At 40.4% G+C, this 25,341-nt stretch overlaps 1 protein-coding gene across 3 annotated transcripts in view; it reads right to left on the reverse strand.

The window, feature by feature from the left end:
* Positions 1 to 10,317: 10,317 nt before the first annotated feature.
* The window catches only part of CFAP20DC (CFAP20 domain containing), a 328,442-nt gene continuing 313,418 nt past the window's right edge, over positions 10,318 to 25,341 (reverse strand). For all 3 annotated transcript variants that reach the window (XM_056129486.1, XM_056129487.1, XM_056129485.1), the window contains 2 exons: positions 18,503 to 18,597; positions 10,318 to 10,524 (listed from right to left, as the gene is read on the reverse strand). In XM_056129486.1, coding sequence (XP_055985461.1) covers positions 10,412 to 10,524; positions 18,503 to 18,597 — 208 coding nt within the window. In that variant the 3' untranslated portion in view covers positions 10,318 to 10,411. The remainder of the gene's footprint in view (positions 10,525 to 18,502; positions 18,598 to 25,341) is intronic.

The raw sequence follows: 25,341 nt of genomic DNA on the forward strand, positions 1-25,341 counted from the left end.
AAGTACTAATCACTATGATAAAGAAGGGGAAGTTTATGACTTGTGACCATGTAGCAGAGACATCAGATCCTTGGGTGGTCTAGGATTAACCAAGAGATGCTCTTCATAACCTTTGTCACTTCAAGGAGATGAAACGATAATTTTCAGAAAGCAAACTAGAAATTTACTGTACACACAGCTCTACAGACTGACGTTTGGATTTTTTACAGCTTGTTCTTGGAAACGGAAATAAAACCCAACAGTGCTGAGTTAGGAGGGAAAGGAGAAAAACTGCTTCTCACCCTGAAGGGTTTATGACACCCACATGGTATAAAAGCCATGGTGAAATCAGTTACCAAGGGGTGCTGTGAAGTTCCCTCTCCTCAGCTGTAAAGGCAGAAAATTCTGCTGAAAGGCTAGATAACCACGGACTTTGTAGACATTGACATTTCTTGGGTGAACTCTGTTGAATCTGAAATTTATGATTAAGCTCTAGATAGAAATTTATGGAGAGACTTTGATACAGAATTCTACATTTGTGGATAGCAAACAAAGGGGAAAAGGATACAGTAAATCCTGTTACTTGTTAATGCCATCCGATTATTAGGAAAAAAACTCATTAATTTTGCCCAAGGGGAAGAGAGCCACCCTGAAATTACACAAATTCCAGATTTTACACTGTGGGCTGGAGCGATAGCACAGCGGTAGGGCATTTGCCTTGCACGCAGCCAACATGGCCAACCCGAGTTCGATTCCTCCGCCCCTCTCCGAGAGCCCAGCAAGCAACCGAGAGTATCTCGTCCGCACTGCAGAGACGTGACGTATTCGATATGCCAAACACAGTAACAACAAAGTCTCCAATGGAGACATTACTGGGCCCACTCGAGCAAATCGATGATCAACGGGAGGGCCTTTACTTTTATTTTACTTTACACTGTTTGAACAAATATAATTTAATAGTTTTAATCTTCCCGTGCCCCAAGATAAAATGTGTATTAGATAACATGATATGGGCTAAAAAGATACATGACATTATCTTATGCCACACTGTGAAAAACAAAGGGAAAACCTTAACATACCTAAGTGCTTGATTGAAAGTTGAGGGTTTTTTTATTTTTTGAAGGTCTGAAGTTTTGAAAAGAAATCTGTTGAAAGGCTTTTATAGTTTTTCTTTTAGATTCTTGAGTAAAACTTTAATTTTGTTTCTAATTTCTGTATTGTCCATTTCCCAGCTGCACGATCCTGGAATTATATCTGGAACAGCATCATCCCATTTCCCCCAGTCATTTGAAACCATGAGTTTCTCTATGACTTATGCATGAAGTTCTTGTTCCTAGAGTACTGATAAAATCCTTTTTTTTTCTAGCTTAGTGTTATAACACAATAAACTATAGGTTTTCTGCATAAAATTACATATATATCATTTATACTTTTAGGAGTAATACCACAGTACATCACCAGAAGTGCTTGGTTCACTCCACCCAGACACACACACAGCAATCACACTGCCCACTGAGAATTCACTGTGTGTGAGTTCTTTTTCGATAATTCATGCATCTGCTTCTTTGGAGGTCTCTAGGCTCTCCAAATTTCTGGGATCAAGTTGTCCTTTATTAGAAAATATTGAACCATAATCTTACCCCACAAATGGGACTCCTTTTATTCATGCCCTGCAAAGATCCCTGGGCAGGGTTCTATGATTCTATGGTTCAAGTTCCCTCTAACTTGCTTATTGTCTTACTGGTTTCTGGACCTCCACTCTCCCCTTTCCTTTCCACTTTCCCAAATGGTGTTACTCCCTGTGCAGGAATAATATCAGTTTCTTCAAAGGCTAAAGCACCTTTCATTCAAGGCTGTGCACCAAATAAACTTTACTAAAGGTTTGTGACTTTGGAAGGTTTGTGACTCTGGAGGGAGTGATTTAAGCAAGGTCTTAGTTATCAGTGCCTCTCATGTGGGTTCACCATTAGAAGCATGGCAGAAATAATGTGAAACATGGAAGCCATGGATCTATAACTTTGCTCAGATGGGGACAAAGCAGATTTTTTGTATACCTGAAAAACTAGGTCCTATTCACGAAGAAAGACTATAAATGGAAAACTTAAAGATTTTAACCTGATACTAAGTTATGGTTTTGTAAACAGATGGTTTTAGGACAAAATAGATGCATGCATTAGCACAATACTAAATGCAATAGCCCAAGACAGAGGCTTTCATTCTTCTTTTAAAAAACATTGTTTTGGAATCATGGTTATTTATAACACTGTTAAGGATGAGTTTCATGCATACAGTGTTCCAATGCTATACCCTTCACGGAGTGGTCACTTCCCTCCACCATTGTCTCTTTGTCCTTTCCCATTCGTGCCTTCCCCCTTCCACCCCAGCTCGACATTCTTTCTGTCCCTTTTCTTCTGATCAACTTCACTCAGCATGATAGTTTCCAGTTCCATACACATATTGGCAAATTGCATGATTTAATCTTTTCTGTCTTATGTACATACCATATTTCTTTATCCAGTTTTCTGTTATTGGGTTGTTTCCAGATTTTGGCTATTGTGCTGCAGTGAACATCGGAGTGCAAACAAATGTCCTTTCAGTTCTTGTGCACTTGGGTTAGGTACTGAGAAGTGGAAATGCTGAGTCAGATGGATGCTCAATCTTTAGTTTTCTGAGAAGAGTCCATGTTGTTTTCTAAAGAGGGTGAACCTGTCAGCATTTCCACCACGGGATGAAAGTTCTGTTTCTCCACATCCACAGGAACACTGGTTCTTTTTTGGTTCTTTTTGAGTGAGCCTCCGTTTTCACACAGTTTCTTGGTAAATAAATGAACTTTCCTCCTTTGTAAATATGGAAACTGGAACCTAGCTTTGCCCAGCAACATAATATATATGAATTCAGCAAGGAGAATAAAGAGTTTAGCTTGAAGAAAGCAAAGTGAAACAAGTCATGTTTTTTATTCTAGAGGTGGAGTCATCAATCACACAGGGCCCAAAAAAAAAGCAAGTTGTTAGAACATGATTGAATTGCCCATAGAAGAAATCCATTAAATGATGGTTAGTTTGCTGACTGAAAAGTCAGTGATGGTGTCAGTGATGTTTGACGCCTTATGCCCTTGAGAATCCTCGAACGAGTCATCTGAGCACCACAGGAAATAAAGAAGTGAAGTAAAGACAAGAAATGAGAATATGTTTGGCTCTTGGACTTAGCCTTGGCTTCTTTATTTTTTGGGGAGGGGATTTTTGGGTCACACTTGGCATTGCTCAGGGGTTACTCCTGGATTTGCACTCAGGAATTACTCCTGGTGGTGCTCTGAGAGACCATGTAGGATGCTGGGAATTGAACCCCAGGTCAGATATGTGTAAGGAAAGTGCCCTACCCACTGTACTATCTCTGGTCCAGGTGTTCTGTGTTTTAACTCTAAACTTACCATCAGTGTCAGAGTCCCTTTCTACCAAGATCTACCTCAGACGAAAGGTTTTAAAGGAAAAAGAAAGATCTCTTCAGTAAATTAATAAAAAATATAACTGGGTATAGTTTAAATCTGATTTGTCTTAATCTCATATTATCATTATTTAAGTCTACTATTATAATTCCATTTAAAAATTGAAACCCAGAGATTTTAATCATCAAATTATATTTCAGAACTGCACAGTCAGAAATAAACAAGGAAAAATTTTCCCTTCTAGTCTTTACTTACCCTAGATGATTGTGTTTATCTTGATTATTAAGGCCTTAAGGGCACTCTCCCTCTCCCTCTATAGCCTTTCAAAGTCTCCTTCACAGCAAATTAGAGATAATTTACTCTGATCCACAGGTGAAAATATCAGCAATACTTATTATTATTAGGAGCAAATTTATATGCCTAAATCTTGCCAGGTTCAGCATAAACATTGACAATGATAAGTTGAGCTGATGAAACCAATCAATACTATTTCCCACACTTCAGTTCTGTAATGCTTCATAGGATTACGGGTGATTAACTAGAGAAGAATATGTCAGCAGTAAAAATAAATGTTATCTGTGGTCCATGTTTATTGGTTATTTAATTCTTATAAGTCAAATTGTTTTGACTTAATGTAATTCTAAATTATATTAAAACCACCCAAACCAGAACCAAAATATTCGTAAAGACATAAAACTCCAATACCCATGACAAATGAACTTGAACTTAGATTTATCCTTTGTTATAAGTTAACTGTATTAACTATTTTGAGCTGGAGCGATAGCACATTGGGTAGGGCATCTGCCTTGCATGCGGCCAACCTGGGTATGATTCCTCCATCCCTCTTGGAGAGCCCAGCAAGCTACTGAGAATATCTAGCCCACAGGGCAAAGCCTGGCAAGCTACCGGTGATGTATTCGATATACCCAAAACAGTAACAACAATTCTCACAATTTGTTGTAAGATGTTACTGGTGCCCGCTCGAACAAATCGATGAACAATGGGAGAACTGTGCTACAGTGCTACATTAACTATTTAGTTTATATTATCTGGTCACATGTTGTGGTGCTCAGTTCTTACTCCTAGATTTGTGTACAGACCACTCCCGGTGGTGCTGGGAGGGCCATATGTAATGTCAGGGATCCAATCAAGGGTTGTGCAACCACCATAACCCCTGTACCATCTCTACCAAGTTTGTATAGTTTAATGTAGGAGAAAGAAAATTTAACCAGGGCTTCTGACTTGCGGAACATTCTGGCTTTGGATACCTTGTTTTAGAGAAAAAGTCTGGAGAATAATCTTATAGCAAGGTCAGGGGCCTATGAAGTATCTGAGCCAAAAAACCATAAGGAAAAAACCCCCCATCGAAACAACCACAGAAACAACCTCAACCCCACACTCACACCACACCTACTCACCCCCTCGACAGACATTTCTGGGAGTTCTGATTGGATCAAGGCTCCAGGCATTGTAGAATTCTCCCTCCCTCCCTCCCTCCCTCCCTCCCTCCCTCCCTCCCTCCCTCCCTTCCTTCCTTCCTTCCTTCCTCCCTCCCTCCCCTCCCCCCCTCCCCCCTCCCTCTCCCTCTCCCCCTCCTTCCCTCCCTCCCTCCCTCCCTCCCTCCCTCCCTCCGTCCCTTTTCTTTCTTTTTAAATTGTAGTTTCACTAGATTACTGCAGTTAGCTTTTATAATTTTGGTGAAGAAAATTACTGTACCTTAACCAGCACCAAAGTGCCTAAGACCTTCCCTCCACTGTCCTTGTGCCACTTCCAGTCACCTCGTCATCCCCTCGCCCTCCTCACACTGTCAAGCATTCTTCATCTAGAGTCAAAAGCCAAGGATTTGTCATCATTCCATATTACATATTCACTTGTTTTGTTTCTCTAGATGCTACAGCCAAGTAAGATCAACTGGTATTTTTTCTCCCTGGCTTATTCTACTTAGCACGATGCTCTCTAGTTCTTTCCAAGTTGTAGCTAACTGCAAGATTTCTCTTCTCTTACAGCATCACAATTTTCTGTTATCTATAATCTTACACCTTCTTTATTCATTCATCTGTCATTGAACATTTGGGTCTTTTCTATATCCTAGCTATTGTACATCGAGCTGCAATGAACATGGATGTGTATCTTTTCAAATTAATTTTTTGTTCGTAAGGTAGATAAATACTAAGGAATGGAGTCACTTATAAGAATTAAATAGCCAATAAACGTGGACCACAGATATCTTTTATTTTTACTGCTGACATATTCTTCTGTGGTTAATCACCTGTAATCCTATGAAGCTTTACAGAACTGAAGTGTGGGAAATAGTATCACTGGGTCATATGAAAGCTCTAGTTTTTCTTTTTCCTTTCTTTCTTTCTTTCTTTCTTTCTTTCTTTCTTTCTTTCTTTCTTTCTTTTTCTTTCTTTTTTCTTTCTTTCTTTCTTTTTGAGACATCTACACTATTTTCCAAAGAGGCCAAACCAGATAACATTGCCACCAACACTGATTGAGGGTTTCTTTTTCATCAAATTGCAACACTAATTGTTTCTTGTCTTTGATATATGCCATTCTCCACAGTGTGGAATGAAAACAATGATTTGCATTTCCCTGATAGCAAGCGATGATGAACACTCATATGTCTTCCTCTAGGATTTATTTGGTAAAAATTTATTATTTTTCCCCAACCTGATAGTGCTCAGGACCTACTCCTAGCATTGTGCTCACAGGCCTGCAGCAGTTTTAAAGGACATTCCACGATGGGCTAAGTTCCTTAAGAAAAGGCACTAAAAAGAGTTCTGACAAAAATATTTTGGGAAGGGGGCTGGACCAATAGCATAGCAGGTAGGGCGTTTGCCTTGCACACGGCCAACCCGGGTTCAATTCCCAGCATCCTATATGGTCCCCTGAGCACCGCCAGGAGTAATTCCTGAGTGCAGAGCCAGAGTAACCCCTGTGCATTGCCGGGTGTGACCCCAAAAGGAAAAAAAATTGAGAAGTGATCCATATTTCAGTCCCCTAGCACATTCCTGTGTGTGATGGTCTATTAAAACCATCGAGAACATCTACAATGACTATAAATGACTATTTATTCTTCTCCAGCATTTTCCAATAGTGTTTGACTAGGGACTTATTTCCCCACTCCTATTAAACTGATTAACGCAGAATAGAATTTTTTTCTGAGCATACTTTGGGAAATGCTAATCCTTGAAGTGAAAAGGCTGGTTGGGGGTGGGTGGGAGGGATACTGGAATCAGTGGTGGTGGAGAATGGGCACTGGTGGAGGGATGGGTGTTCAATCATTGTATAACTGAAACCCAAGCACAAAAATTTGTAAGTTTACAACCGTACCTCATGGTGTTTCACTAATAAAAATTAAAAAAAAAAAGAGTGACAGAGAAGAAAATGTTTTGCTTTCAACCAGAGAACCATACTCCTGGCAGGTTGTCCTATGACAACCACTGTACAGAGTCTATGATGTTCGTTATCATTTAAATCCCTACTTTATTCCCACAGGGTAAAAAAAGAAGTGACTTTGGAAGTGAGGAGTCATGGATTCCATTCTCCCCTCTACAACTAAGCGCCTTTGGACAATTAACTTCCCAATCTGAATCTCACTTTTCTCAATTGTAAAATTAGAGTTTAAAGAAACTGTCTTTGATTGTCCTAGGCCCAATTAGATGATTCTATCTCATCCATATTAAAGGAAGATAAAGAAAAAATGGGATTTGCTTGATAAGCATTCTTCTTTATGACTAACTTTTTGGGGATGCAAACTGAATGATACATGAAACAGAAATCCTATAATACAATCATATGTGGATAGCTCATTATTCAGGCTATTTTTATTGAAAATTGAGAGTTAAAGGATGCAGTGTAGAATAAAGCTAGTTTTAATACTGTGGTTGCTGTCATCAAGTGATTTTTTTTTTTATAAAAAAGAGAACAGTCCAGAAAATTTCAGTTGCTCGACCTTTAATTAAAGCCAAAGGGCAGCTTTAAAGTTGGTTCTTCTAATTAAGTTTCCTACAATTGTACATTCTGTGACTATACTACTCTTGTTTATTAAACATGACTTACTTGTACTTCAAAAAAAATCAAGATGTGGTTGAAATGACTGATCTAAATAAAGAATCTAAAAGTATGAAGAAAGACAACAACAGGGCAAATTATTTTGCAAAAAGTGTCATGCATATGTCAGTATTTAACTTTAACAAAATAAAACTGAATTAATTGGAGAGAGAACTTCTTATTCCCAGGGAAGCAAGATCATAAATTTGATAAAATGTATCAGCTGACAGTTTTATTTTTCAGAATTTCCATGATCCTGGCCCTACAATTAAATAATAGTTTAGAGAATGAAGACTTGAAGTCACTGGCATCACAAATTATATCAAATAAGAAACTGAATCAGTCCCCAAACTGATACCAAATTAGCTTAAAGATGTACTTCCACACCCAGTCAAATATTTTTTTCAAGATACGTTTGTAACAGCTGGTTTCACATATAATACTCAGTTTCAATTTGATTATAAAAGTAGAAATCAAGGTCTTAAAAATGGTAGCTATTAATAACATTACTACAGGCTCCTCCCCACTGACATGTATGCTATCAAGCAGAGCTGCTCTTTCATTGTGCTGGATTTCAACTCTTCACCAGTGGTTCTCAGCCACAATTGCACATTATAATTCGTAGGGGAGATTTAACAATTTTCTGATGCCCAGTTTATACCCAATGCCATTCAAATCAGACTCTCTGGGAGTGGAATATAGCCCTCAGTACTGTCTACACTTCCAAGAGTTTCTTATGTGCAACAATATTTGATAAACAAAGAAGCAGTTGCAGTCAATACATTTCCAAGTAAATTGCCTTTACCATTCTGATTTTAAAATCATCAGGCTTTTTTTTTTTTTACATCTGTTTTTTTTTTTCGGTATCTCTATTTTCAATTCCCTATAAGTATTAGCAAAAATGAAGCTACTTCTCCTAAAAAGATGAAATGTTCAAAAGAACACTGAAACTGGTTAGGTACTTACCTCAATGAATATTTACTTGGTTTACAATAAATTCCTTGATTTCTTCCTGCATCTGCAAGAGACAGCTCTTGGAGGTCACTGGACTAAACTGGGGGCCAACTGGAGTCCTAAGTTTAGGTTTTATAAACTGAAAATAAGAGCCCCTGTGCTTGGATTCAGGGGTTGTGAAGGGGCTGAGTGTCCCAGCAGGCGAACTGAGTAGCTGAGAAATTTGGGAGAGACAGCTAGAAAGAAAGAAATGAAAAGAGAAAAGCAGAGCAAAATAAAGCAGAAGTGGCAATGTTCCTAGACCTTCAAGGTAGGTGTCTGTTGTCTTTGCCAGCTTGAGCACCTCCCTCCGCCTTGACCCACCCCAGCACTGTCATTTTGATGACTATTGCTGGGAAAAACTGGTAATTCCTGCTCTAGAATCTCTGGTGTTGCCCAGATTCTTTTGTCTTCTGGGATCTGATTGTTCACAGAGATATGTGAATTCTGGACTCATGAATTCCTGTTGCTTCCAATTCAAGAACTTTCTTGGTAGTAGCTGGAACCCATTTGAGGGCCTTATAACATTGTTTTGGGGTTGATGAGGCAAACCTGTCTCCTTAATTTTTTTTTAGCTCAGGGGATCATTAATATTCATAACTACATGCCCTGATTAGTACAGACTTTTTATTGACTCTCCTATTTATGTGGATGGTTCCAAGTCTATTGCAGGAACAAGTCTTTCTAAACTATACTCATATTCAAGGTCATATTCAAGCTAGCTTAACTATTTTATCATTCTGCACAGTTTCTGATGCTTCAGTAATTTATTTGCATTTAGAAGTATGAAGCTCTTATGAAGGAATTCCTAACAAAGGTAGACTTTGTGAACAATAGGATTAAAGGCTTACCCCAAAATAAGGTTCTAAATAATGCATGATTCTTTGAACAGAAGTCAAATACACTCCTAAAATAAGAGCTCTTATTTTCCCTAACAAGAAACATTAGATGAAATTATAGTGCGACATTAAATCCAACTGTACACCAATTATTTTTATTTCCAGTGGTTCTCATTACTAAAATGTATTCCTTAATTCTTTGAGCTTAATAATAATATACTTGCATACAACACAAGATGGCCTACTCAGATTCAGGAAGCACATGATTTTTGCCTTGTAAAGCAGTCAGCAGAGTTACAATGATACAAAGAAAACAGCCCAAATTCCCTCAGGTCCAAGTCACACAAATGAGAGGGTATGTGGGGCGCTAACGTGGCGGGCTTTGTATTAAAGTCTGGATTCCTGAGCTAGGTTTGAACCATATGATTAAATTTGGAGATAATTGGTTAAGAAAACCCGCAAAGAAAACCACAGTTAAGCAGCTTAAGTGATTAACAAATGTGATCTTTGTCAAACTCTGGATGAACTATAATTGAAAAGGAAATTGTGGAGCCAGTGCCAATAAAATGTGATCATGGAGTCTGACCAGTTCACAGTGTTTCCTTCTCTAAGAGGTGGAGGAAAGGGAAATATCAGCCATGAATTTTCTGACAAAGAAAACAAGGTGAACTAAAAGAAGCTGTTGAAAAGGCATTCTGACCACAAGACTTTATTTTTAATACAAATTGGTAGTAAAATAAGAAGTACCCAAGATATCTTTTAAACAAGAATACATTTTCTGTGTATCAAGCCATCATTTACAGATTAACACTGCAACAAATTTGAACAATCTTAATTCATTTACAGAAAGTGATAAGAAACAAAAGTATATGTAGGGTGAGAACCAACAAAGCAAGAACCAATTCAAAGTTCAAAAATCTCGTCTCTATTAATCCTTTCACAATTCCAAAACTCACACACATCAACAACAGAAAGCAGGAATTATTCACATTAAACATTATTTACAGAATAAATCCATTCCTGTTAATTTTGCTTTCTTGGGACTGCCCAACAGACACAGCTCCACGTTGGGGTAGCCCTTGTTTTGCCCTGGAAGGAGAGATTACACCAACTCATAGTATTTCCCAGTCTGGGGGTCAAAGTAACAGTTCAGACATGGGTCATACAGCAGAGTCAGCACTTCCTCATCCTCTTCCACACTTGGGTCTTCTTCACCTGTGAGAAGGGGAACCAGAGACACATTAGCGACTGATATTGCCCAGCATTCCTGAACTGCAGCATCACAGTTAATCGCCATTTCCCCTGGGTGAATTTCTTTCTTGGGGCTGGATGCCGGCTGATGCTAGAATGAAGGATGCAGTCAATGTGATCAGACTAGATGCAGTGTATGCCAGAGGAGAAACAGCTACTAGAGGGGCAGATTGACTAAAAAAGAAAAAGAAAAACAGAATGTGTGGAGAATTGGGAGGGAAGGGGAAAGGAAGAGAAGCTCAAAGGTCTAAAGAGTTGCAAATCAGGCCTAGAGAAACTAGAACAGGATTCAAATTTGATGATCCCAGTTCAAGACTTCGTCATGAGCCTGCGCTGTACAAATGCAGCAGTGTAAATTAAACTTCGGAGAACTATTTCGCCATCCATGCTTGCTAAATTACTGCTAAATAAACATGAATTAAAAGAATGATTTTTAGAAATGTGGTGCATCACAGAACACATTGTAGAAAACAGCGTCAGGCAAGCTTTAATTTTATTATTGCTTGTTAAGCTCTGTCAAATTTGTGGGGGGACATAAAAACATGGTTTTTAGTTTTGTGATAGTCACTTAGATGGTTGAGATAACTGTGAGCACTGTGCTAGTCTTTAGGGATGTGATGATATAAGAAATGGCACCTGTTCTCAGGAGCATGTGTGTGTGTGTGTGGTGGAAAATATTTGAGATGAGCTGACACTTTTGTGAGCGGCAGGCAAGCGCTGTTTGTGCACTGCAAACTCCAAATAGTGGAGGTCACAGAGGAATGATTATGTCTTCCTTGCTCATGAATCCTCAGCTGGTAGAGCCCTCAGTGGCTCTGAAAGCACATTTGCCTCAATTCATCTTCCTGACCCTGTGGGACAGACAGGAGTCATCATGCCCGTTTTATGGACGAGGGAATTAGAATTTGCAGCATTCATTAGCTCATCTGAGGTGAGACAGAGGCAGAGACAAAATGAGCTGTGCACACTCCCAGCTCTGCATTCTTTCTACCATAGTTCTGTGTTTGGTGTTTTCGTTTAAAAGGTGGTGGAACATATTCTGTCGTGAATTAGGATGCTGTGAGAATATAGACATAGAATGGAGTAACAGATTTAAGAGTATCTGATACTGAAAACAAAGGCTTGGAAACTAAAGAGATGCACTTCCTCATATTTCAAAACCCAGACAGTGTGTGGGAGAGCAGAGTCAGAGTTTCGTGAGCAAAATGAACAGGGCTTAACTCCACCAAATGGAGGGGACAGGTGCCCATGTGCCTTCAAGGAAATTGAGGGTGGCAAATGAGAGAGAAGATTCGGTGCAATTCCAGGAGGATGCAGTGGGGCTGACAGCGGGAGTTATGAGGAGCCAGATTTGGGCTCAGCATGAGGAATTATTTTCTAAACATTTGATCTTATCGGCAAATGGAACATGGATCCCAGGAAGGGTGAAACAGGGAGCAGAGCAAACTCTTACATTAGGTTCTTTTAGATGAGCCCCTGCATCAGACAGGGGATTAGAACTTGGATGAGCTTTGGGTGACTCTTGACTATCCTCTAGACCCTAGAGATAGATAGGACCCCATCTCCACCCCCTCTCTGTAATGGTCATGCTAATAGTGATAGCGGACCTAGGAACAAGGATTTAGAATAGTCAGTTTGCCTTCTTAAGAGTGGTTCTCAAACACTACCTCCCCTCTCTTCTTTGAAGCAGGAGAGTCTGGGAAGTTTTTCAAGCAGCTGCTTCATCGTTATGATGAGCCCGGGGTCATGTCTGCACCTCAAACACACTGAAGTAGAGTGGGGGCACCCTTTACTCCCAGACATTCAGGGCTACTGCAGGGAATAGAATAAAATCTGTTTCTCAGCAAGTAACTACTGTGTGCTTGCTATGTGAGCAAGTTGCAAGTGCAACACATACAAAACAAAAGCAGCAACTAAAGATGATGAGACAGCTACAGGGAGGCTGGTAAGCCTGGTTTCCTGACTAACGTGGATACAAACCGAGTCCTGTGTTTTACTACCTGGATGATGTGAGCCTGGCTGTGGGCTTTTTACTCTTACTAGATCTCTGATTCACTTATAAAATAGTTGTAATAATACATATTTCACAGGGCTTTATGAAAGACAAAATGGATTTGGATAGTAAACTTGCAAAGCGCATAGAGTAGTTGTTCAATAAGCCAGTTACCATTATTACTATGAATAAATCATGACATACAGAAAAAACTAACTTATGACAGAAACAGTGATAAAGCTTTAAGTATGAAGAAAAGAGAAAGCAAAATGACAGGCAGTATGACATACAGACAATGGAATCAGAAAGATTTGGGACCAAGTGGACCAATGTCTACTCCATAGTTGTAGGACTTTGGAAACATTCACCACTCAGAATCTCAGTTTCCTCATATGTAAAATAAATATAGTAATAGTACCTTTTGCAGTACCTTGGAGAATCAGCACTCAGCACATACACTGTGAGAACTAAGTTATAATCATCTTCAGGGAAAACTTAAATACTTATATCTAATTCCCTACCCTTTTTACTGTTTGTTATTTTACTACCAAAAGGAAAAGAAAGGGTTTATATGAAACACTATGCCACTAAATAGGGCATGGTGATGAATTCATCTTTGAATAAAAACAGTCCCTACACCAAAAATTATAGCCTTCTAAAAGCAAAACTAATTTTTCCATCAGGGATAATGTTAAAACCCCATTTTACTGAGGTGAATGATTATAAGTCAAACTATTTCAGGGATCTGTTATGTGATGTCTTGTTTTCACTCCATCATCCATGGGGAAAATTTTGACCTCTGGCACTCTGTTATATTATTGTTTAATGCATTCTGTGCCAGAGAAATTTAAGCTGGCGCTTTTAAATGAAAAAACTCAAGTACATTTTACAACTAGTCAGGAATCTTTCAAGATGAAAATCACCATTGTAATGGGCCATGGGTCTTTATCATTCAAATGCAAAGGGATCAAGGTGGATCCAATTCATTAGCAGAGCTTCTGCTACATAATGCATACAAACTGAAGCAATAACTGGTATAGAAATGCATTTGTTCCAATACATATCACCATCAAACTGGAACCTCACACATTAAAACACATTATATGGGACTAAGACAGGTTTTGTGGTTTTTAGTACTAAAGCTTTAAATGGATGAATTTAAAAACCCTACCAATAATGACATTCATACAAAAATTGGGAGACATTATGTATAATTTTACATTGAAATAAGTGCTTTAAACTTGCATAAAAGGTTTTGTTTTCATTATAACTTAATTTTCAAAGCCTCCAACTTACATCATTTTGCCATTGTAATTCCTACGTAATGAAATTATAATATCATTAAGCAATTACCACTATGATGTCAAGCAATGGGAAATGTTTTGAAAGGTAATTATTGTGTATGGGTATGGGGTAATTTTCAATTACATTCTTGGATAGAGAGTTTGTTTTTCCCCCTCAAATGCTAAATTGCTCTATTTAAAGACTGACTACAGAAACTCTAAAAGGACAAATTAACAAACAAAACCATTCTCTGCTACCAGACTAAGAGCATCTGGACAGGGGTCCAAATTACATTTTCACTCTTCTGCACAAAATAAAGTCATTTCTAGTGGAATGAAATTGCCTTTCAGATAATAATCTATTTACAAACTTTCAGCCTCATCCACTTTGAAATTGGTTAACAGCAGTAACAGAAAAAAACCCCAACGAAGTCAGACCAAATGCAGCAATATTAGTTTCCCTCCCCTTTGCTAGATCAGCTTGGAAAAACACACCCTCCCTTCACCTTTTGAAATTCAATTAATATAATGGCTTAATTATCTATTTTTAATGCATGTTGACCACAGATCAAATGATAGAAAACCTATGTGTACAAGTAAAATCTTCCAAGCTTGAAAAGAAATGATGTGGCACCAGTTTATTAGATTTAAAATCTCTGAATCAAGTCTCATTACTTGATTTTTTCGATTTTCTGACGCTGCCATCGAAATTTTTTTAATTTAATGTATTTTCTCTCTTATAGATCTTGAGAACTGATTGACTGTATTTTTATGTGCATGCGAATACACTATTGTTTAACAATTCAATGGTGAGAGATCACCATCTGGAACAGTCAGCCTGAAGATCAATAAAGATGACACCTGAGATAAGATTCTGCAGAGTACCAGGTGATTGCAAACTCTTCCACCAAAGTGAACTTGCACATCATCTTGAGGAAGTCCGCTGGGAGCTGAAGAATTTTGGTTCTCAGCAAATATGTGCCCTCAAATGGGAGCATGAGAAATCAACGGTGAAATAAAGATAGAGATTCTTTTATTAGAAAGCTATAAAGATATTTTGGAAGGCAAATAACATGCTGTAATTTGAGCATACTTTTCACTTGGGAAGAAAGGTCATCACAGTGGAGGTTTTTATTTTTATTTTTTTAAACTGGAAAAGTGCCTTTTAAACCAATATACCAAAGGATTTGAATAACTGCAATTCTATTCTTTCCAGTTAGTCTTACAAACACACAGTGACTCAAATGTGCACTGGAGGTTGTGTACCTCAACCTGGCAGAGTCAGTGTTAATCATATCTTAGGAAGGACGGAAAACTCCACAAAACCAATTTGTGCTTATGAATGTGTGGCATACAACTTTGAATGCATTTTGTTAACCATGAAAAAAATAGGTCCTGAGTCAGGCAATTGACATGGACATTTCTTGCACGCGGCCGACCCAGCCAACCTGAGTTTTTTTTTTTTTTTTGGTAGGGGGCATCCCCAGTGGAGCAAGGTGGGGTTATTCAGGGTCCACCATTGATCCATCCCAATGTTCTCATGGCTCAGGTGGTACCGGGTATGGAATCAGGGGATCATGCATGCTAGATAAGAACTCTGCTACTTCGACTACCTTCCAAGCTCCCCTTATGAAATGTGTATGGAACACTTACTTTGTCCTATGTACCAAATCAAACACTGTGGATTTCAGAGCTATTCCATGAAGGACAATGGGGAGATGACTAACAAAGCAGATTTTAGAAGACTAATTTTAGACTCAGAACAATAGGTGAGAATCAAATACCCATGTGGCAGAAACAGTACTGTAACAGGATTCCTCCGGGGGCCAGTACAGTGGCCATGTTTCCTTGGCCCTGGTATCTGCCTATGATGAGGCATGTGGCCTTGAACTCGTTCTTCACGAGCCTAGTGTGTCAGCTCCGTCAATTGTAAACAGTTGACATTCCACTGGTGACAATCCACATACAATAATGCTACTTCTTTCATGGTGTTGCCATGAGAGCTAAATGTGACAACAGTTTAGCATAGCATTTGACAAAGATTAAAAGCTAAATGGAACGGATTCTGTTTCAGAACAAAAACTTGGAAAATCAGAACTTAGACTGCCCACAAACCTCCTCCTGTCTTCTCATGACAGAAACTGGCCACCCAAGCCAATTATTATCATAGCTATTATTACTGTTATTTTGGACAATCACATCAAATCAGAGGGAAACACTATCTTGGTTTATTGGTGGTAATACCTGTGATAATACCATATTGAGATTAACCAAATAGGAAAGACAAGATTTTAACGGTATTAATTAAGTAAACTACCTAAAACATATCAGAAAGAAGGAAGGAACAGCTGACAAAAGTCTAGGGTGACAGGCAGAAGGGTGTCAGATTTGGTTAACACTGGACAGGATATTTCCACAATGCTCTGAATTTAATTTAATTTAATTTGCTAATTTGCTCCCAAAGTAGTTCTGTTTACCTTCAACATAACTAAAAGTCACTACTGCCATCCCTCTGCAATGGCGACTTTAAGACATCCTTTCAGCCACTTCTCACTAATATATATCTTGGGTGCCTTTGCTCAAGGACCATGTTCTCACTTCCTGAGGCTTATTTAGGACACTTAACATAACATATTATTTGTTCTCTCACAGCAAGGTCTCCTTCTGACAGCTGAGATTCTATTTTTCTGTCATAAGTAATTATAAATGTACACCTCTAAAAAGATTCCCAATTTGAGGGGCATAATCTATTTCAGACAGTAAATCACAGCGACGTCTCCATCCCTTGGGCAGACAAAATGTACCACTTAGATGTATGAGCTCTCACTCTGAATCCGCCATACCTGAAGAAAAATGGGACATACCAGTTTCTCCCTGGGGCAGTTAGGAGATAAAAACCAGCAGCTACTGGAAGCATTGTTAGAGCAATTTGTATTGGTTTCAGTTCTTTTAAAAAATAAACTTCAGCTATAGTAGTAATCTCATCTCCAAAATTCAGCTTAGAAAAGTATCTAGTAAGTCCCACTCTGAGGTAGTTTGTCATCCCTATTAGCGATAGCACAGCGGGTAGGGCGTTTGCCTTGCACGCAGCCAACATGGCCGACCTGAGTTCGATTCCTCCTCCCCTCTCCGAGAGCCTGGCAAGCTACTGAGAGTATCTCACCTGCACAGCAAAGCCTGGCAAGCTCCCCGTGACGTATTCGATATGCCAAACACAGTAACAACAAAGTCTCACAATGGAGACGTTACTGGGCCAGCTCGAGGAAATCGATGAAAAGTGACAATTATGCACTTTATTGGTTTTGGGTTTGGGGGCTACACCCAGCTGTGCTTGGGACTTACGGCTGGCTCCGTGTTCAGGGATCACTCTTAGTGGGGTTCAGGGGACCGGCAAACACCTTGCCCACTGTACTATCTCTTCTGCCCCAATTATGCATTTTAGATATCCCCACCTCACCCCTGCTCTCTCAGCCTTTGTTCTTTTGCTCCAATTCTTTTCTGTTTCCCTTCATGGGCTGGAGTGATAGCACAGCGGTAGGACATTTGCCTTGTGCGCAGTCAGCCCGGCTGAGCCAGGTTTGATTCCTCCGCCTCTCTTGGAGATCCCTGCAAAAATTACCGAGAGTATCACCTGCACACACGGCAAAGCCTGGCAAGCTACCCGTGACGTATTTTATATGTATATATTTGATATGCCAAACACAGTAACAAGAAGTCTCAAAATGGAGACGTTACTGGGCCCACTCGAGCAAAATCGATGAACAACAGGAGGACAGTGTTTGTTTTTGTCTTGTTTTTCTCCTTCATGTAGTCCTAACCATCTCGTTCGGGTTCATAATCAGAAACTAATGGTTCATCTTTATGATGCTTGCCAACAAGGAAAACACCAGACTTATTTTCATTCCTGCATCTTGTTTTTAATAACATTTTTTTTCATTACTAATACTAGCTATTAGTTCATTGTCAGTATCTCCGTATTTGAAAACATGCATCTTGGTAACACTGGAGTACTAGGCTTGCTTTATAGTACTACTAACATGTGATATTTGTGAGTTGCCTAAGGCTAAGTGCTTTATACATGTGCATCACACTGAATCTTCATAAAAACCTTTTAGATGGTTTACAAGCTAAAGGTATCTGGAGCGATAGCATAGCGGGTAGGGCGTTTGCCTTACAAGCGGCCAACATGGCCGACCCGAGTTCGATTCCTCCGCCCCTCTCGGAGAGCCCGGCAAGCTACCGAGAGCATTCGATATGCCAGACACAGTAACAACAAAGTCTCCAATGGAGACGTTACTGGGCCCGCTCGAGCAAATCGACGATCAACGGGAGGGCCTTTGTTTGGGCCTTTGTTACAAGCTCAGAAATGTCACACAGCAGGAATTGGCAGAGCTGGAATTTGATGGCCATTTTGATACCAAACTCATGCTCTTATGCCTTAAGCTATATATTTTACCCCTGGGTTAACCCTCAGAAGACCAAGGATAACTTCTTCTTAGTTACAAAGAATCTAACATCCCATAAAATCAAGCACAAGTCACCTCACCTTGAACTGTGTGATTCTAAGTGATCAGCACTTAATAAAAACAGTGGTATCTCAAAGTGACTGCTTTTTCTCTACTTCTAGTAGATTATTTTTTATTCATTGAATTTTTCACATTCCCACCTTGAGCACTCAAACTTCCAGAAGAATCTGGATGCTGCTCTGCTGGCTGTTGACTGGGAGGAACAATTGGTGGGCTCAGCATATTTAACCAGTCCCTAAAAAAGGAAAGAAAAGAGTAAACAAACAGCATGTCTATAATTCCATGTACATAATTTACCTTTACCCAGGATTCCACCCCTCCCTTTTTTCTGAGACACCCAAGTGGGGTATAGGAGGTCTCTGGGAGCCCCACTGGAACATCAGTTTGACATAAGAACCCAAGGATGCAATTTTGCTCAAGCCCTGCTGTGCTGGGGATACCCAGACCATCTTCACAGCTTGGGGGGGGTCCAATCCTGGGGGGTGGGGGGGTCCAGTGTTTGGAGGCCTCCAGGGATACACTATGTGATGCTTGGGTGTCCATATAGTTACAGGAATCAAATTTGTGGTATCTCCTGGTCCCCTCCCTGGAAGTTTAAGTCTCTTAGATTTCCAAAAAAAGAAACAATTTTCCTCCACATTTTAGAAAGACAAGACACCCAGAAATTAACATATGGTTACATTGATGGGCTAATATGGAGTCAGTCACGTAAAAATATTTTTATTTTAAGAAACTTATCAGTCAAATGATTATTCCCTTCAAAAGTTTTTTTATTATTACAACTAACAGTAGCATAATTCCCTTCACATAAGAAAATTATTTCAATAACTCAGAAGAGAGATGAAGCTCCTTAAGATCTTTGGGAAACAAAGTCACGTGTCACACGTCATGGATGATACTATTCCTCATGCAAACTCAAGTGCGGACTCAAGTGGAAATTAGTCTCAGTGTTATCACAGACCAGCACACAACGGTGGGCATCAGTATATATTAGTTCAGGGCATCAGAGCAGCAAAGGGCAAAATAAGGGAGACTCAGGGCTATCAGGTCCTTGAATCACTCATTACTTCTATTCTTTCACTCTCAATGAGAGCAAAAACCATTGAAGAATGCACTTCCTACATCCTGTCCCTCCACCTCTAACTTCTAACCTCATTTCCAAATCTTGTTACTTTCTTCATTCTTTTCCAGACTCTTTGCTTCCCTCTCACTAGCCGAGTCAGAGTGAGGCAAATGGGTGACATCCAGTAGGCAGAGTCACTGTAAATTCTACTTCAAGTCCTTCTCACTTTAAGGCTGCTACTGAATTTACTTAGAGGAAGGGAGCAGGCACATGAATGTGAAGGATAGTCCAATATGAATAATTCTATTTCTTGTACTGTTATTAGCACCTTATTTATTAAGTTTATTTAGTTTTAGTTCACATCTGGTACTACTCAGGGTTTATTCCTGGCTCTGCACTCAGGGATCACTCTTGGTTGGGTATCAGGTACTGGGGATCAAACCCTGGTCAGTCATGTGGAAGGCAAACATCCTACCCATTGCACTACCTCTCCAGTCCCAGCCTACTTAAATCCCGTTGTTCCCAAAGGGACCATGTATGCCTTCATGACTAAGCAAATTATTTCTAAAAATTTGTATTTATTACTGTCTTCACCTTCAATAGGAGCCATTCCCAACTAGTAACTAAGAGCGCTGGCTCTGCAGGTCAATTCCAGCTCCATGTTACTTTATGTAAGAACTTGGCCGAATGAGTTAATATCATAAAGCTTCCTCTATACAGAGAGGGTTATAATAATACTTCAGTTATAAAAATGCATAAAATAGATAAGAGAAGGAACACATGGAGGGTGCGGGATCCCGGAGGAAAAAAAAAAGAAAAAACAGGTTCCAAAAAGAGCCGAGATCACCGGCAAGTTCCAGATGGAGTAGGCGCCGCATCCCGCTTCCGCCAGATGGAACCCCGGTGACCAGAAGCCTCTAAAAATACAGCTCGAGTATGCAGGAACGAGGACTTTTTCTCAAATCTGCCGGACTACACCTCCCAGGTAACCTCTGATTCCGGAAGTCACGCCCACAGCCCGCCCCCCAGCGCCATCTTTGAAGCGTTCAGCATAAGAGAAGGAACACATGGAGCCAGAAGCCTCTACAAACACAGCTCGAGTATGCGGGAACGAGGACTTTTTCTCAAAACCACGCGGCCGCGGACATCTCTCTATATACAAAGTGATCAATGAGAAGTAAACCACCCAATCTTTCTCCCTGAAAATCAGAGTTAAGTTTGGAGCACGGCCACAGCCCCAGAAACACAAGGACTTAATGCAGAACCCAGCAGCTTAGAGCAGAAAAGTGAACGGACGATGAGTTAACCCAGGCCATCTTCTCTGCCCAGAGGGGAAAGGGTGTTGCCCCATTCGCCCTCTCATCTCTGGAAAGAAGGATGGCGGCCGCATGGGAGCCTTGTGGACAGCAGGTATGAGCCGGGGTTGTGGGGGGCGACTAAAACCTCACGAGAAGGGGGGCGTTCCGGTCCGTCCTTCACGCCCTACCAAGGTCAACAGTTGCCCCCCACAAGCGGCTCCCCAGCACGGCCACAGTCCCAGAAGCACAAGGACTTAATGCAGAACCCGGCAGCTTGGAGCAGAAAAGTGAAAGGACTATGCGTTAATCCAGGCCATCAAGTCTGCCGGAGGGGAAAGGGTGTTGCCCCTTTCGCCCTCTCTTCTCTGGAAAGAAGGATGGCGGCCGCATGGGAGCCTTGTGGACAGCAGGTATGAGCCGGGGGTGTGAGGGCGACTAAAACCTCATGGGAAGGGGGGCGTTCCGGTCCATCCTTCACGCCCTACTGAGGTCACCAGTTGCCCCCCACGAGCGGCTCTCCAGCACGGCCACAGCCCCAGAAGCACAAGGACTTAATGCAGAACCCAGCAGCTTGGAGCAGAAAAGTGAATGGACTATGCGTTGATCCAGCCCATCAAGTCTGCTGGAGGGGAAAGGGTGTTGCCCCATTCGCCCTCTCCTCTCTGGAAAGAAAGATGGCGGCCACATGGGAGCCTTGTGGACAACAGGTATGAGCCGGGAGTGTGGGGGCGACTAAAACCTCATGGGAAGGGGGGCGTTCCGGTCCGTCCTTCACGCCCTACCGAGGTCACCAGTTGCCCCCCACGAGCGGCTCTCCAGCACGGCCACAGCCCCAGAAGCACAAGGGCTTAATGCAGAACCCAGCAGCTTGGAGCAGAAAAGTGAAAGGACTATGCGTTAATCCAGGCAATCATTTCTGCCCAGAGGGGAAAGGGTGTTGCTCCCTTCCGCCCTCCTCCCTCTGGAAAGAAAGATGGCGGCCACATGGGAGCCTTGTGGACAGCAGGTATGAGCCGGGAGTGTGGGGGTGACTAAAACCTCATGGGAAGGGGGGCGTTTCGCTCCGCCCTTCACGCCCTACCAAGGCCACCGGTTGCCCCCCGCGAGCGGCTCTCCAGCACGGCCACGACTCCAGAACACAGAAACCAATTTCTTAACTATCTGACTTTCAGTAGAAATACTTCCAGGGTCAATAGGTAAAATAGCAGAAATCCAAAACCAACATTTAATTCTTGAACCCAGCTGTAGAAAGCAAATCACTTCACAATGCTTTTTCAGCATGTCTGATTTGGGGGGGGGGGGTAAACTCTAAATAATAGTGGTGAATCTTATTGAAACAATGAATCTAATCAAAGCAGATAGAGTGTTAACTAGAATTCATCTGCCTCACAGGGACGGGGAGGGGTGGGGGGTGGGGTTTTATTGGGGTTCTTCAGGGTAAAAAATAAGTATTGGTAAAGGGAAATGTGTTTGATATTTGCATGACTGAGACATAAACCTGAAAGCTTTGTAACCTTTCCCACAGTGATTCAATAAATAAATTTAAAAAAAAATGCATAAAATACAACTGGCACTAATCTGGGTAGAGTTAGTACTCAATAAAGTTTAAACTCTGATAATAGTATCTTCATTACCTGTGAAGTCAAAATGTGATTTTGCCTACAAAATGGCTTTATTTTCACAAACCAAGGCAGATACTGAATTCTGACATAATTAAGTCAGTAAAGGATAAGAGTTATGGGACCAGAGAGATAATGCAGCCCATAGGGCGGTTGCCTTGCACGCGGAAAACCCTGTTTCAATTCTCTGCATCCCCTAAGCACAGGCAGGAGTAATTACTGACTGCTGAGCCAGGAGTAACCCCTGAGCATTACAGAGTGTGACTCTAAAACAAAATATAACAAAGCAAAACTAAAGAGTTTTTGATACTTGTTCTGTAGATTTGCTCGAGCGGGCCCAGTAACGTCTCCATTGGAGACTTTGTTGTTACTGTGTTTGGCATATCGAATACGTCACGGGGAGCTTGCCAGGCTCTGCCGTGCGGGCAAGAATCTTAATGTAAAAATTACCTGATTCTTATATTGTTTTAGGATACTTTCTGTTACAGATTACATTAGTTCTCACTAGATTCTGTCCAGTAATGTATGAGCAAGATGAATGTGCTATATGTAACTGAACTTCAAAACAACACATTAAAGACATCAGAAAAAATTTGTCACAGACTTCCAAGCTAATGGGGCATTTTCTGATAAGCGTCTTTTATTTAGTCCATGTAATTATGGAGGCCCCCCAAAATTCCTATATTATAGAAAATTACAAGGTTACATACAAATTACCAGCTCAGTGATGTCATTATTCAGTAAGAGAGATGGAGAGTAAGGATAAGCAGGAAAAAATAATGTTATCATACAATGACACCCCAAGCTATAAAATAATCTTCACAATGTCATTGGCAGTTGCTACACATGGCCCGTGTGTGTAGGGAGAAGAGTAGGTGTGGTTTCTGTGTTACTGTGAAAAACGTCAAGCCATTCACTTCTCAGGTCAGACTGGATTAATGTTTCTTCCTTTCTAGCAATAGCTATGGAAAATACAGCATTCTTTATTCGAAAATATTTTTCAAATATATAAAACAATTGTATGATGAGTATGAATCACTCAGATCTCTCAACTTACTTGCTATCTATCTACACACCATCATCATCTCTATCTAAAGAAGAAATCACACTCTTAAATGTATATACACCTAATGAGGGACCAGCTAAATACTTAAAACAATTGCTAAAAGATTTTAAGGAGGACACTGCTAGCAACACAATAGTAGTCGGAGACTTCAACATCGCCTTATGACCTCTGGATAGATCAACAAGAACAAAACTCAGCAGGGAAACACTAGCTTTGAAGGAAGAAATAGAAGAGAGAGGGCTAACAGACCTATACAGGGCTTTACACCTCCCCCCCCCCCCCCCAAAAGAATAAACATTCTTTTCTAGTGCACACGGAACATTCTCTAAAATAGGCCATGTGCTGGGTCACAAAACATACCTCAATAGAATCAGGAAGATAGAAATTGTATCAACTATCTTTTCAGACCACAATGCTCTGAAGATAGAAGCAAATCACACACAGACGTGGAGAACCAAATCAAACACCTGGAAATTAAACAACTCAATGCTGAACAATGAGTGGGTCAAGAAGGAAGACAAGGAAGAAATCAAAAGATACTTGGAAACAAATGAGAATGAAGACACGAGCTACCACAACCTATGGGACGCAGCTAAAGCTGTGTAAAGAGGGAAATTTATAGCTTTGCAAGCATTTCTCAGGAAGGAAAAAAGGGCCTATATAGGTAACTTGACTTTACAGCTCAAGATCTTAGAAAAAGACCAACAGAAGAAACCCAAACCTGGCCGAGAAAAGAAATAATAAAATTTAGAGCAGAAACGACATGGAAACCCAAAAAACAATCTGAAAGGTCAATGAAACCAAGAGCTGTTTTTTTTTTTTTAAGAGTTGGTTCTTTGAGAAAATAAACAAGATTGATAAACCACTAGCAAGACTCACGAAGAAAGAGAGAAAACCCTATAAATTGAATCAGAAATGAAAAAGGAGACATCACAACAGAAACCAATGAAATTCAACAGATCATCAGAGACTACTTTGAGAGTCTGTATGCCACGAAACAAGAGAATCTAGAAGAAATGGATAAATTCTTGGATTCCTACAGTCTCCGAAGACTGAGCCAAGAAGACTTGAATAACCTGAATATACCCATTCATATCAAGGAAGTCAAAACAGTAATCAAAAGTCTTCCCAAAAACAAAAGGCCAGGCTAGTGATGGATTCATTAGCAAATTTTTCCAAACATTTAAAGAAGAGCTGTTGTCGGTTTTCCTCAACCTTTTCCAGGAAATTGAAAAAAACAGGAACTCTCTCAAACAGTTTCTATAAGGCACATGTCTCCCCAATACGAAAAGCAAATAAAGACACCACTAACAAAGAAAATTACAGGCCAACATCTCTGATAAACATGGCTGCAAAGATCCTCAACAAAATATTAGCAAATAGAATCCAACAACTCATCAAAAAGATCCGTGGTGGTGGAGGATGGGTGCTGATGGAGGGATGGGTACTTGATCATTGTATAACTGAAACCCAAGCACAAAAATTTGTAAGTCTATAACTGTACCTCATGGTGTCTCACTAATAAAAGATAAATAAAAACAAAAAAACCAAAAAAAAAAACCCCAAAACAAAAAGATCATACACCATGACCAAGTGGGATTTATCCCGGAATGCAAGGATGGCTTAACATTTGGAAATCAATCAACATAATCCATCATATCAACAAAAGTAAAGATAAAAACCATATGACCATATCAATAGATGCAGAGAAAGCATTTGACAAGATCCAACACCCATTTATGATGAAAACTCTCACAAAATGGTCTTAGAAGGAACTTTCCTCAAAATGGTCAAAGCCATCCGTGTGGGAACCAGGACTTTTACTCCAAACTCCTGGGACTGCTCCGGCTCCCAGGTAACCTCTGATTTTGGAAGTCACGCCCACAACCCGCCCCCCAGTGCTATATTTACAGCACACAGCAACAGAGAAGAA

The sequence above is a fragment of the Sorex fumeus genome, unplaced genomic scaffold (genome assembly GCF_029834395.1).
Source record: "Sorex fumeus unplaced genomic scaffold, SorFum_2.1 ptg000072l, whole genome shotgun sequence".
NCBI lineage: Eukaryota > Metazoa > Chordata > Mammalia > Eulipotyphla > Soricidae > Sorex > Sorex fumeus.